Source organism: Lepisma saccharinum, chromosome 14, assembly GCF_977018435.1.
Source record: "Lepisma saccharinum chromosome 14, izLepSacc3.1, whole genome shotgun sequence".
Taxonomy (NCBI): domain Eukaryota; kingdom Metazoa; phylum Arthropoda; class Insecta; order Zygentoma; family Lepismatidae; genus Lepisma; species Lepisma saccharinum.
In genome coordinates this window covers 69,958,112-69,971,008 of record NC_139242.1, presented here as the reverse complement: position 1 = coordinate 69,971,008, position 12,897 = coordinate 69,958,112, and the positions used below count along the sequence as shown (strand labels likewise).

The 12,897-nt window shown below is 38.6% G+C and overlaps 1 protein-coding gene across 2 annotated transcripts in view; it reads right to left on the bottom strand.

Moving 5' to 3' along the window:
- Positions 1 to 2,424: 2,424 nt before the first annotated feature.
- LOC145999002 (uncharacterized) overlaps positions 2,425 to 12,897 on the bottom strand; it is a 133,139-nt gene continuing 122,666 nt past the window's right edge. Inside the window, exon 3 of one of the 2 annotated variants that reach the window (XM_083135864.1) lies at positions 2,425 to 3,512. In XM_083135864.1, the coding sequence (XP_082991990.1) occupies positions 2,585 to 3,512 (928 nt within the window). In that variant the 3' untranslated portion in view covers positions 2,425 to 2,584. The remainder of the gene's footprint in view (positions 3,513 to 12,897) is intronic. The other variant, XR_014443357.1, reaches the window with a different exon arrangement.

Genomic DNA, 12,897 nt, shown 5'->3' with positions numbered 1-12,897 from the left:
CACCTTGATTACCCTTCCAAATTTTTGGACTGGCCTCTATCCTTCTTCAGTGATTGGAAAGAATACTGTATTGTATTGTATATTGTGGTTAAAATAGTTGGAAAAGGTGTGGAAACTTTTAACTAAGGTTTAGACCTCTTATTATTTTAAACTTGTTTTAACCTCTTCACGACAAATTATTTTCCTATCCATGAAGAGGAATTGAGGTTGGTCCAAAATTTTGAGATAACAAAATATTGTGTTTTATCTCATTTTTAAACTGCCATGTACTCAAAATATTAATGTAACTAGCCTCCTAAATTTGTATCCATTGAATTTGCACATAAATGCTTGTTTTAAAAACAGTCCCTGAGGTGGGCCAATAAAGCTGATTGGATTATTAATAATACAGACTAATGTATGTTTATGTCTGGTTTGGCAATGATGTTTTTTTTTAGTCTGTACTCAATTAACCATCTGAAAAACATATTACCAACTTTTACCTTTGTATAAAATAGCGATGAACTTTAAATTTTTTTTGTTAATGACAGTAACCAGACGTAAAACTGTAAATGTTTCTTGAAGAACCTGCATGGTTCATTCAACTCCTCAATTTATGTGTGGAACCAAGTGACTACAAGATAAATTTTACATCTTGGCATACAATGTACAATACCAATGTCAGGTTATTTATAATAATTGTCCGATTGGTAAATTTATCAAAAACTTTACTGATGCACCAATATGCCTATATCTGCAGATACTAATAGAAAATCAATGAATGTATTCCATTCCGAATATAAAATTAGACTTTTCTACTATGTTATAGAAAATTTGTACTACAGGGTGATGCAGGGAAAATTTGAATTGACGTAAATTCATGAATAAACACAGGAAAAAATACAAATAATGGATGGAAATGCATGTACAAAGTATGCATAATTGAAATGCATTAACTATGTCACTTTACTTCTTAAAGATGACATCGAAAAGATGTGTTCCATCTCGGCATACACATTCTGATAGTCTGCTGTGGAAACTCTGGAATGCTCAGTGTAACATGTCTCGAGGAATGTCAGCGATTTCTTCTTCAATCTTCTGTTTCAGTTCAGCAATGGGTGCAGAACGTGTGCTGTACACCTTGCTTTTAAGATGTCCCCACAGAAAGAAATCACAAACACTGAGATCAGGGGGATCTCGGAGACCATGGAACATCACAGGTACGTGAAATGACTCGCCTTGCAAACAATTTGTGAATGGGCTCCAACCAGTATGTGACGTGGATTTATCCTGCTGAAACCACATGTTTTCGATGTCACTGTCGTTGCAATGCCCTCCTCATTTAAAAAAAAAAATAAGGGCCGATAACACCAAGATATGCACACCATACATACAACCTTGGTGCTATGTAATGGACGCTCGTGAAGCTGACAAGGATTTTCCTTTACCCAGTAACGGAAATTCTGCTTGTTAACATAACCGCTAAGGTGGTAATAGGCATCGTCTGACATCAGAAATTGTTAAGGAAATTGGCATCCTCGTTAACCTTAGCCAACAACTGTTCACAAAAACCCTTATGCAACACAGGGTCGTGAGGATGTAATGCTGCACAATCTGTAGGGGTGGGACTGTAATTCATGCATTATTCTTTGTACCCTTGTGGAACTGTAATTCATGCATTATTCTTTGTATGCTGCTTCGACTCAACTGTAGCGCAGATGCATGTTGTCGAATGGAGTGGTGAGGGCTCCTCTCAATGGCAACTCAAACTGATTCCATATTCTCTGGGGGTACGTAATGTACCAACGCCACCTGGGGGCTTCTTCTTCAAGGCTGAGCCAGTTTCTTCAAAATTACGCACCCAGGTTGTAATCGTGTGAGCCGATGGGTAATGCTGTCGAAACACCCTTTGCGCGGCAGTCACACTATCACCATTCTTATAAAACACTTTCACAGCGAACAGATGTTCCGCACCACTCTAATGCACCATCATTACTAAATGTAAAGCCTTGTCAATGATGTCGCATCGATCCTGAATAAATGCCAGCGCTACAGTATTGCTAATCCTAGATTCAAAGTTTCCAGTTTCCCTGTGTCACCTTGTATGATTGACAGCAAGTGCCACATGTTTAACTTTGTCATGAGAATATTCTAGGAAAATGGAATGAAAAATTGCCAGTTGATAAAAAACTACTTTCAAATTATAACTTTGCTGCATTAGTTGTAAATGCTTCATGCTTCAAAAGAATAATTCATGCACATTAATATATGTAACCATATTTTGTAAAAGTGACTAAATGTTGTAAGGTATTGTTGCTAATGCTCAGCAATTGAAGATGTGAAAACACACTGTCATTTTGTTCTAATTCTAGATCTTTGCCTGACTGAAATACAAGCACACAAAGATAAATAAGATGATCTTTAATTCTTTATAGCAACATAAATTCATAATTTATTACCAAAAATTGTAACAATTACAGATCATTTGTAATGGTTGGTATACTTGTATCACACTTGTACTACATTACTGACTATATATATACACACACACACACACACACACACATTAAAAGGTACTTAATTAATGTTGCTTAAATAAGCAACATTAATGAAGTAATTTTGTATGTCTTCGAAGATGGTATCGCGTTTTAAATGCAATGCCACATTTATCACATATGAAAGGCCTTGCATCAGAATGACTTACTTTATGACTGTCTAGCATACCTTTTCTTCTAAACGATTTTCCACATATTTCACAGGTGTAGGGTTTTTCACCAGTATGGTGTCTTCTGTGGGGATATAAACTTGATGGGTCTTTAAACGTAGCACCACAGTACTCACAACTATAAGGTTTTTCCCCCGTATGTCTGCGAATATGAGTTTCAAGTTGGCATTTTTGGGTGAAACTTTTCTTGCACATGTCACACTGAAAATTACGCTGTCCGGAATGAAGCAGCATATGTGCTACAAGACCAGATTTTGTGAAAAATACCTTGTTGCAAATTTCGCATGCAACACTTTTGCGACTGTGTATTTTCACATGGTGCTGGATGCTTGTTTTGGTCAGAAATATCTTGTCGCAGATATTGCAGGTGTAGATGCCATCATCCTTGTGGGCCTTCAAGTGAATACGGAGATTGCTTTCGTGCAGATATGCTTTGTTGCAGATGCTGCAGACATGTTTCTTCTCTCCAGGATGTGTTTCAGTGTGAGCGATTAGGTTTGCTTTTTTGCGGAACTTTTTTCCACAAATGTTGCATGTGTGTTCTGGCTCTTCCGTGTGAATCTTGAAATGCACACGCAAGTTCTCACGTGTAGCAAATTTTTTGGCACACACAACACACACATGATCTTCGCTCTGATAAGTGGGGCTACCTAACTTTGGTCTCCCTCTCTTCTTTGATTTGGAAAGGATACTATTAACTATAGAAAGTGCAGCACTCAAGTCATTTTCCTCACTAGCGCCTGTTTTGCGAGTCACATTTTTCAAATTATTTTCTTCAGATGCATCTTCATTGACTGTATGTGAAATCCTACAAAAAGAAAGAAGTAATTAGTACAACTTTTTACAGAATAATTTTTTAAGCAACTTAACTATTTCTGATCACTTAAAATTAGTTTTTACATAAACACAAGCTCAAACACTTCATACACCAAATGAGGTAAGTTGTTCGAAAGAAAACAAAAAGGGACAGAAAAGTTGCCGAGGTGAATCCCATACATAAACATGTAAAGGAACAAAATTAACATCTCAATAAGGACATGGGAAATATGAGGTTTTTTTGTTCTTTATAAATGGTGGTTAGCTGGAAACATGGTACAGGGTGTCCAGAAAGTCTGGCAACTGTAACTTTAAACATGTGTAAGAAAAAGCAATAGACACATGAATCTTGCACTTGATATTTCCTTTGTCTAAGTGGATCTTCTTTAAATATTAAACATGAAAATTATTCTAGACATGAATGTTCAGTATGGGGAGAAAGTTACTAAGGTGTAAAAACGTTTTTGTATGAAGTAAAGAGAAACAGGGATAAGAGACAGCTAGCAAGACAGCACTTGCAATATTTTTTTGTGTGTATCAATAGTCTCTGGATATTTATCGAACTGATAAAGAAAGCTAAATTGTTACATATTTTATGCATTGCAGATAATTTATGGGGTTAATTATGACATTCATAAAAATAGTGTTCTTGGAAAATTACGAGGTGTACTGGCAACATTGGTCGTGTCAGAGGGCAATACCAGGTGTGCCCGACATCTGGCTATGCCATTTAATCAATGCCCAGATGAAAGAAGAGACTTGAAATTTATCATGCTAAAATGTAGGGGAAAAGGGGCTCTATCTTTCCTTGTCATCATGTTGAACACTCCAAAGGCTAGAGAAAACACCTCCTCCATTAGATAACAATGTCAAATTCAAGTGCTGAATACTATAAGCAGGGGAGACGCCAGAAAATTTTGACCGGGTGGGAAGGATCCATATATTGATAAATTAGGGTGGGCAGAGCACTTCACAAACATGCATTCTCTCCCATCCCTCTCTCCCGATTTCCTTTGTATTTCATTCCCCATTTCTTTTTAATGGTGTACATTTTCTTATTTATACTTTACGGTCCTCCCCCCTCCTCTCTCACACACTCTCTATGCTTCCTATTCACTCCACTGTAGAAAAGGGTGGCAAAGGGACTCGATGCCGTCACCTATTGAAAAAACACTTGGCAGTTTTGCTTCAGGCCCGTAGCCAGGATATTATTCGGGAAGGGTGGCTCATCCTTTCTCAGCAGCTGTCATCTAAAGTCGAAAAAGTTGGGGGGTAGAAGCCCTGAAGATGAATTTCTCAGTTTAATTCTGCTAAGGAAGTAAAATTAATTATCACTATACGTACACTATATACATGAGATATTTGTAGGAAGTCGGAGGAAGGGGCTTCAGCCTCATTATCCCTTCCCCTGATTATATGCCTGTCTTGATCCCTCAAAGACCTGTTGCTCCTCAGGGTTTTCTCCTCTCTATCATTTCTTCTGTCTTTCCAGTGTCAGTCTTGATTTAATCTCCCTACTTCTCCATCATTTAGGTCGTCCTTCCTTTCATTGTATCTGCCTGTCCATGCTTTTAACTGCTCACTGTGTACTTCGCTTTGTACAGTGGATACATTGTCTCGTGCCTTTAAGTTAAGAAGGAATTTTCAACATAGCCTACTATTTTATTAGGTGAATGAGCAAATTTAATGCAAAAATTATGAAACGTATGGAAGAAAGTCTTTACCAATGAAAAAGACAGCAAAAGTTATTACAAGAAGCATTTATATTTGTGAAACCAACACCGCTCCTGTGTGTAATGATGCGATCATTACTGGATCCTTTTTTGTGTTATAAATTGTGTATGTCTATGTATTCCTGTATGTTTGGGTTCTTGGCCGTTGGGGAGCAGTAAGTTTCCAGTAACGGTTTAGGTCATTAGCAGGGCCTATAAATAGGAAGGGCAGGGGAGCAGTTGGGACTCAGATGTTTGGCGGAGTACAGCAATGTAAGAGGTATCTTTTTCTCAGAGGGGAGCGGCTGGGCGAGCTTTCTCTATGTGAACCGACGGCGGGGATATTAACTTTTTTCTTTTAATACACACACTTGCTCTTTTCACATTATTCCAATAGTTTATTTCATGTGGGAAACCGGGTACACAACACACATACCTTCAGCCACCTTTTTTAGTACTGAGGGTTGTACTTTTTTTTACTCGTGGAGCCAGTGGCTACACGAGTCTACACACTCTCTTCGGGAAGGGGGACAGGGTACACCGGAATTTAATTTTGTGAATAACGACCAAGAATTAATTTCTGTAAATATAATATGAATAAACCTATATCTATCTAAAAGGAAATGGGCGTTATACTATAATTTGAAGAAGTACGTGTCTATTGCCTAAACTAGCATCCACAGAACTTCAGGTACTGCAAGTTTTGAACCTCGGGACAAGGATTCAAAAATGTATGGCTGTGTATATTGTGTATGTTGCTGAGAATCGGCTTAAAAGCACAAAATATACCGATACATGTGAGAGGCCCTACATGGAAGCATGCCGCCTAGCAGCAAAATTATTTGAACTGTGATTTTGAACATACACGGTGGAGGCAAATGGTGGTTCAGATTCCATTTTAAACTGTAGACCCAGTCCCCATTACTTAGAACAAAAACTCAAATGTGATTTTAGCTTTTTAGATTCAGAAAGCACGTTACACCAAAATTCAACATTTACAATTGCGCAAGTTTTATTTGGCATCATTAATGTCCTTTACAAGACGAAATACCTTGTTTCTTCTTTCAATACAAGACACATGTTGATTGTACATTATAATATATTCAAGGATGGCGACAGAAGATATGTAAACACAAACAGTGAAAATTTTTTTTCACCATAATTCAAATGAATGATCTTGAATATGTAGTTTTAGTATTGTGTGTTTTTAACTGGAAATAGTGTTGCTTCCTGGATGAGGGTTAATGAATGATCCTTTAATTTGGCTCACGGGGTTTCACAAATTGATAAGTGCATATGAATCTTAGCATTTATTTAATGTCTTGTAGGGAAAGTTTTAAAACACACAAGGAACACATTGTTCATTCTGCATTAAACTTTTCTAGCGTAAAAACGAGAATTTTCACACATGATATCACTGAAAAAAGGTTACAAAAAAAAAAGGAATTTGCACAAAATGAATATTGAAGAATCGATGGAATTACTCAATGAAATCTGAAGTAAATCTTCATCTGGCTAATGCAGAAAAAGAGATAAGGTTCAACAGAAATATGCATAGCACTTGGGAAGACAAATATTTATACATACTGTATTGTGGAAATTGATTTAGACCAAAAAATCATCAAATTTGATCATCGGAGCTATGTAGCAATTCTTCTCTTGTTCATAACGCTTTAAAACTCTTGAAAAAAGTTTAATTTATTTACAATTATCATCATAGGTGTAGACTTTAAGAGGGGCAAGTCATTTTATGCCTTCTAAATTCCTCAAGAAGTATACCTAGGTATACATTATACAACTTTTGATCAATAAATGCGGTGAATAAATTGCTGGCATGCGGTGGTTGGTACTACTGGTTGACGGGCAGGTCAGTGAACCCCTAAGTCTGTGTCATCGTTCGCGAAGCCGTGTGGCTGTCCAGACGTGCAGTTTGCGTGTATGCATTGTGGAAGTAAGGTGCAGTGCAGCGATGCTGTTATGGGTGAAATGGAGCAACGTATGAACATGAAATTCTGCTTCAAACTGGTATCTACTGCATGATAATGCACGCCCCATACCACCATAACCACAACAGGACAACAGTTTTCGTACATTGCCGACATCATCAATAAAATCAAATCAAATCACATCCAACGCAATGTGAACACTGAACTCAACCGCATCACACAAGCTGCCTTTGCTCAAAGTATGCGAGACCTCTACATGCATCCTCAGAAGTGCATTACCATTGGAGGCGATTATTTTGAAGGACAATAAACTGTATTCCTGCATACATGTACCGCCTTTCCTACAAATAAATCATGAAATCAATCATTCAATATTTCACCGTATTTATTGATCACAGGTTGTAGATAAATTTTTTTGTTGTCAATCTTGTCCTTCCCCTCACCAAATGGTTATGTGAAGTTGGCACCTTGTGATTATTTTCATACTATCGAAATAAAACATCCATTACCCAAAATGCTAGGATAAGAAAGCCATGCCATGGATCGAAGTTCTTTTTCATACCATACGGAAGTAATGTGTTTTTATTTACTTCTTGGGTTGTTTTTGATATTTGTTCCATTCTGTATCATTTTGTACTTTCCAGTCCCCAACCTCAGAAAACGTGCAGTTTGGCTATAGCCAGATATTGCACTACTTCTAGCCACAGAAGTATTAATTGGATCATGTTTTAAGTTTTAAATAAGAGATATATTTGACATGTATTATTCATCAATGTATTTTCTAACAATTTTCCTTTTCCTACTCAGTAAACCAATGTAAATCAAAAGAAAAGAAATAATAAGCAAAACTTCTTATTGGATAATTTGTGGCACTTTCTAGTATCAACAATATTCATAAAAAAAATGTGCAGAGAGTGAAGACAATAATATACTTTTTCTTATTGAAGCTTTGATATTTTCCTAAGCACTTGTCTTGAATTTGATGGGGTGGGCAATCAGGTGAGCAGAGGAATTTTTGGGCTTGCCTACCCATCGTGCTGCAGTCCCTGACTATAAGACTTAGAGCCTATAGGCTAGAACAGTGGTTCCCAAAGTGTGCACAGAGGTGCAGTGGCTGGCTTACAGGGGCACCACAAAATGTTCCAATATTTTCACTGAAATGATACTTATTTGTTAGTCTACATGTGGTTTTACTACTTTTTACACATAAAATGTTCCTAAATTTGAAATATGTGTTGGTTTTTTAATTTAAGGAAAGCAACCTAACTACACTAACCGAGCATTGGAAGTGTTACATATGATCACATTCTGACTTGGGCACTGCAGAAAAATCGTGAAACACTGAGGGCACCGTGAATCGAAAAAGTTTGGGAACCCCTGGGCAATAAGGTTTATTAACCTGGTGCAGTTGGCACCAAACCATAGATTTCCTTCTTCTAGCAGACTTTCCCAGGCATTACATGGGTCTTTTCATCCTTGGAGACAGCACGTGCTTTGTCCTCTGCCTACCAGAGTTGCAGTTTCCTTTGCGTGGGGAACCTGAGTCCTTTGTTGCCACATTGACAAAGACATGAATGCTCTGGTGGTGGAAATATCTGTGCTTGCACTCCCAAATCACTGCTCACAGCACGGCCTGTCACCAAGTTTGCTCCCTTGCACAGAAATCAGTGGCAACAATGCCCTGCAGACGACAGAGAAGGTTATGGCGGGAGCCATGCCAGGTTAAACCTTCTGGCCTTTACAACAGGTAACCTCAGATTGGATGTTCACAAGGGAGGGTTGTTGAATTGGTGATCACACAATTGAGTAATGGACTTACCATCTCACAGTCCTAGGTTATAGTACAGGATTGAGCATGGGTGTTTCTTCTGGAGTATCCCTTATCAATTTCATCTAATCACCATTCATTCTCATTGCTGCGATTAACCAGGAATGGCAAAGTAAGGAAAATACAAATTACAAGTAAGGCTCAAAGTACAGTACAATCTTGTTAATTTGAGTCTTGATAATGTGATGTTGCATGTAATCCAAGAATAATGGGGGACTTCACTGCACTGAAGGCAGCAATGCATTTTGTAGAACAACAGTCAGAGGCAACACCTACCATCGATTTGCTATTCAGACAATGATGTGGCACTGCTACTTGGAAATGATGGAATGTTCTGAAGCAGAAGACAGTTGACCATTTCTTTAAAGTATAAGATCAGTATTGTATATCCCCCCCTAACATCATTGTTACTACTGTAATGAAAAATGCAAGTACAATATTCATAACAACTTACACATACTGTAGTTTTTTATATGTTGTTTTATATTTAATCTCTTCCGATCTTCCATATGGTTTGAGTTTTATGTGATCTGAGGTAGTCTGTGTCCCATCCACCTCAAATTATCAGGACTCTACTGAACTCACATGCTTCAACACTCGGTCAGCAACATGAAAGTGTGCAATTGGTATTTATTCATCCTGCAAAGCAATACTTCACAACATTCATCCATATCTTTGGTGGTGTAATTACTTTCTAAACTTCTCAACAAGAACCTTAACCCTTAGACACCGGGGCAGATTTCCCTGATTTAGGTCTTAACGCCAGGAGTATTTTCAAGTGCGAAATTTTAAAATTCTGCTAGATTTGAATAATATTTTTTATCTTGGAAACTACGAATGCTAGAGTTACAAATGATACCTCATTTTGTTCAGTAAAGATTAGGCTATAACAGGCAAATATCCAAGGCTTGGGGGGGGGGGGGGGGGGGGCCTTAGGGAGCTTGAGCCCCCCGAAAGTTTTCAATTTACACTAGATAAAATGAGGTTTTTTATTTCTTCTGGTGGTGAAAAGAAAATAATGTGACGTTATTGATAATAGCACCTATCCAAAGTGGGGTACAGGAGGCTCGACCCCCTCAGGAAATTTTTCAGTTTACACTAGATATAATTTGATTCTTGGATTCTTGAATAATGTGGCAATAATTTAAGGAGAGAAATAATTATTGAGGCAAGACAGAGAATGTTCTATAACCCTGTTATTGTTAATAACGCATATCCAAGGTGGGGATCAGGGGGCTCAAGCACCCCACCCCCACAGGAAATTTTTCACTTTACATAAAATTAAGTGTTTGGCTTCTTGAATAATGTGACGATACTTTATGGAGATAAATAATTATCGAGGCAAGATGGAGAATGTTCTATAAACTTGTTATTGTTAATAGCACGTATCCAAGGTGGGGATCAGGGAGGCTGGAGCCCCCGCCCCAGGAAATTTTTCACTTTACACTATGTAAAATTAGGTTTTTGTCTTCTTAATAATGGGACAATAGTTTAAAGAGAGAAATTATTATCAAGGCAAGACGGAGAATGTTCTTTAACCCTGTTGTTGACAATATTGCACGTATATACTTTCCTTGCACTTTCGGTGTTGTCGCAGCGGACTTGAGCACTATGTAAAGACTTGTCAGCATTTGGAAGCTGCACAACAAAGGTAGCGCCACATGTAGGGCGATTCATGGCAATTTTTTAATCTCTGGAAAGCGGGAGAGGGAATGTTCTTGGATAAGAGAAGGAGTCAAACTACTGGCAATATTAACAAATCATTTTATCTGTGGAATGTTCTAGAATATAATGAGGATATAAATATGCAGATTCAATTTCCCGGTTGATCTGTACAAAGAATCGGTTAATGAGACTTCAGGGGTAAGTGTGACAGTTCGTACAGTTGATTAGTGATCAGTCAGTGTCCATTGGTAGCTTTATATGATCTAGTGATTCAAAAACGAAAAGGACTAAATATCATAAAGTAACGACGTCTACTATTAGTTCCAGTTCAGATCCAAACCTGGACACATTGACAACAGTGGAACTTCCGGATCCTTAGTGTAGTGCTAGTTCGGGTATAGGGCCAAAGAGATCGAAGGTCTCTCTAAAGTAAATATTTCAGCAGTACTGGGTATTGGAGCAGTTTATTAAAAAAGAAATAAATTGCACAGATCAACTGAAAATCAAAGTTTTGAGAGATGATTTAGTTGTGTCCGAACCAAATTCCGAGTATGCAGTCCGAGAATTTCATGGCATAATAAAAATACTTTTGATTAAGCCTACCGAATTTGACACAAACTCACACACTTAACTACCATAAAGAGACAACCAAAAATTTTATGTATGTTGAGAAGAGAAAGCAAGATGATGTTGCATATGAAGACATTTTGGCGGAAATTGCAGGCTCTACCAGGACCCGAATTAGGGATTTGGCATATCGTGCCATTGCTCTACCAACTGAGCCACCCTTGACTTAGACAGATTTTTTTGCTAAAATGTATACATAGTACATGAACTGTGTATGTCAGATCATAAGATGTTGCCTGTATAACGAACAAGCACAGAAAATAAAGGAGAAAGAAGAAAACTGAGGGGCATTCCCACCGGTTAAGGAGACATTTTAACTCTGTAGTCAACATGAGCTTCCGCTTCGAGGTGACGATGACAGTGGCCTACTAAGGGAAATTTTACACCGTGTCGCCTGAGGATTTCACAAGTCGAATGTAAGTCTGTGTGGCCTTTTGTGTCGCTACGGTAATTTGTTGCTACAGTGTGAAACGTTACTGTTGATTGGCTCATTTCAAACGACATGTACCGCATGTCCCTTCGGTCTGATACCTTCCTAAGTCTTGAAGATCCAAGTCACAAGGATGGAAAATTAGGGTTTTGTTAAGGTTAGATGTGAAGGCAAGCGACAGCACTCTAAAGGATAATATCCGAACTTGTAGGAAGAACGCATCTTACTTCAGTCTCCAATATGAAATGATAAACATCTGGTGAGTTGATTTAAAAAAAAAATTAGTAGCTTCACATTGTCATGCAGCAAGATCACCCCGGTACTGAGCTTACCACGTCGCATATTCTGAATGGATTGTCGCAATGTCCCCAGTGTTTCACACTAACGGTTAGCATTCACAGTATCACCTCTGGGAGGAAACTCGATGAGCAGAATGCCTTGTCTGTCCCAGAACACCATGCACATCACTTTTCAAGCTGCCACAGTCTGTTTGAACTTCGTCCTGCATGGAGATCCACTGTGACGTCAATTCATGGACTGCTGCTTGCTTTCTGGGGTGCTGTATGCAACCCACGTTTCATCCCCTGTGATGATCCGGTTGAGAAAATCGTCATCATCATGGTAATGCTGCAGAAATGTCAGCACCGTGCCCATGCATTTTCCTTTGTGTTCGCGCATCAGTTGTTTCGGTACCCACCGGGCACACAATTTCCGGAACAAGAGGCGTTTGGTAACAATGTCATGCAACAACAACCGAGAAATCTACGGGAAATTGTTCCTGAGTTCTGTGATTGTGACGCAACGATCCTACAATATGCGCTGTTCCACAAGCTCATCCATTAACGGTTGATGGCCGCTCACTGCGCTCATCATCATGCACATTTTGCCGGCCTTCAGTAAATGTCCTGCACCAATGATGCACCATCTGCTTGCTCATGACGTCTGACCCCCCCAAAATTGACACAGCTGACTATGAATTTTGATCAGCTGTATATTTTGTGCGTTCAAGAACTTGATCACTGAACGAACCTCGCATGCGGTGGGAGGTGGAATATGAGCCACCATGTTTTACTGGTGCAGTGACGTTACTGAGGACTTTCGGGAGGCATCTTCTAGGACATCCACTATCCAGGGTATGTGCCTCTCACGCATGTGCAAAACCGGCATGG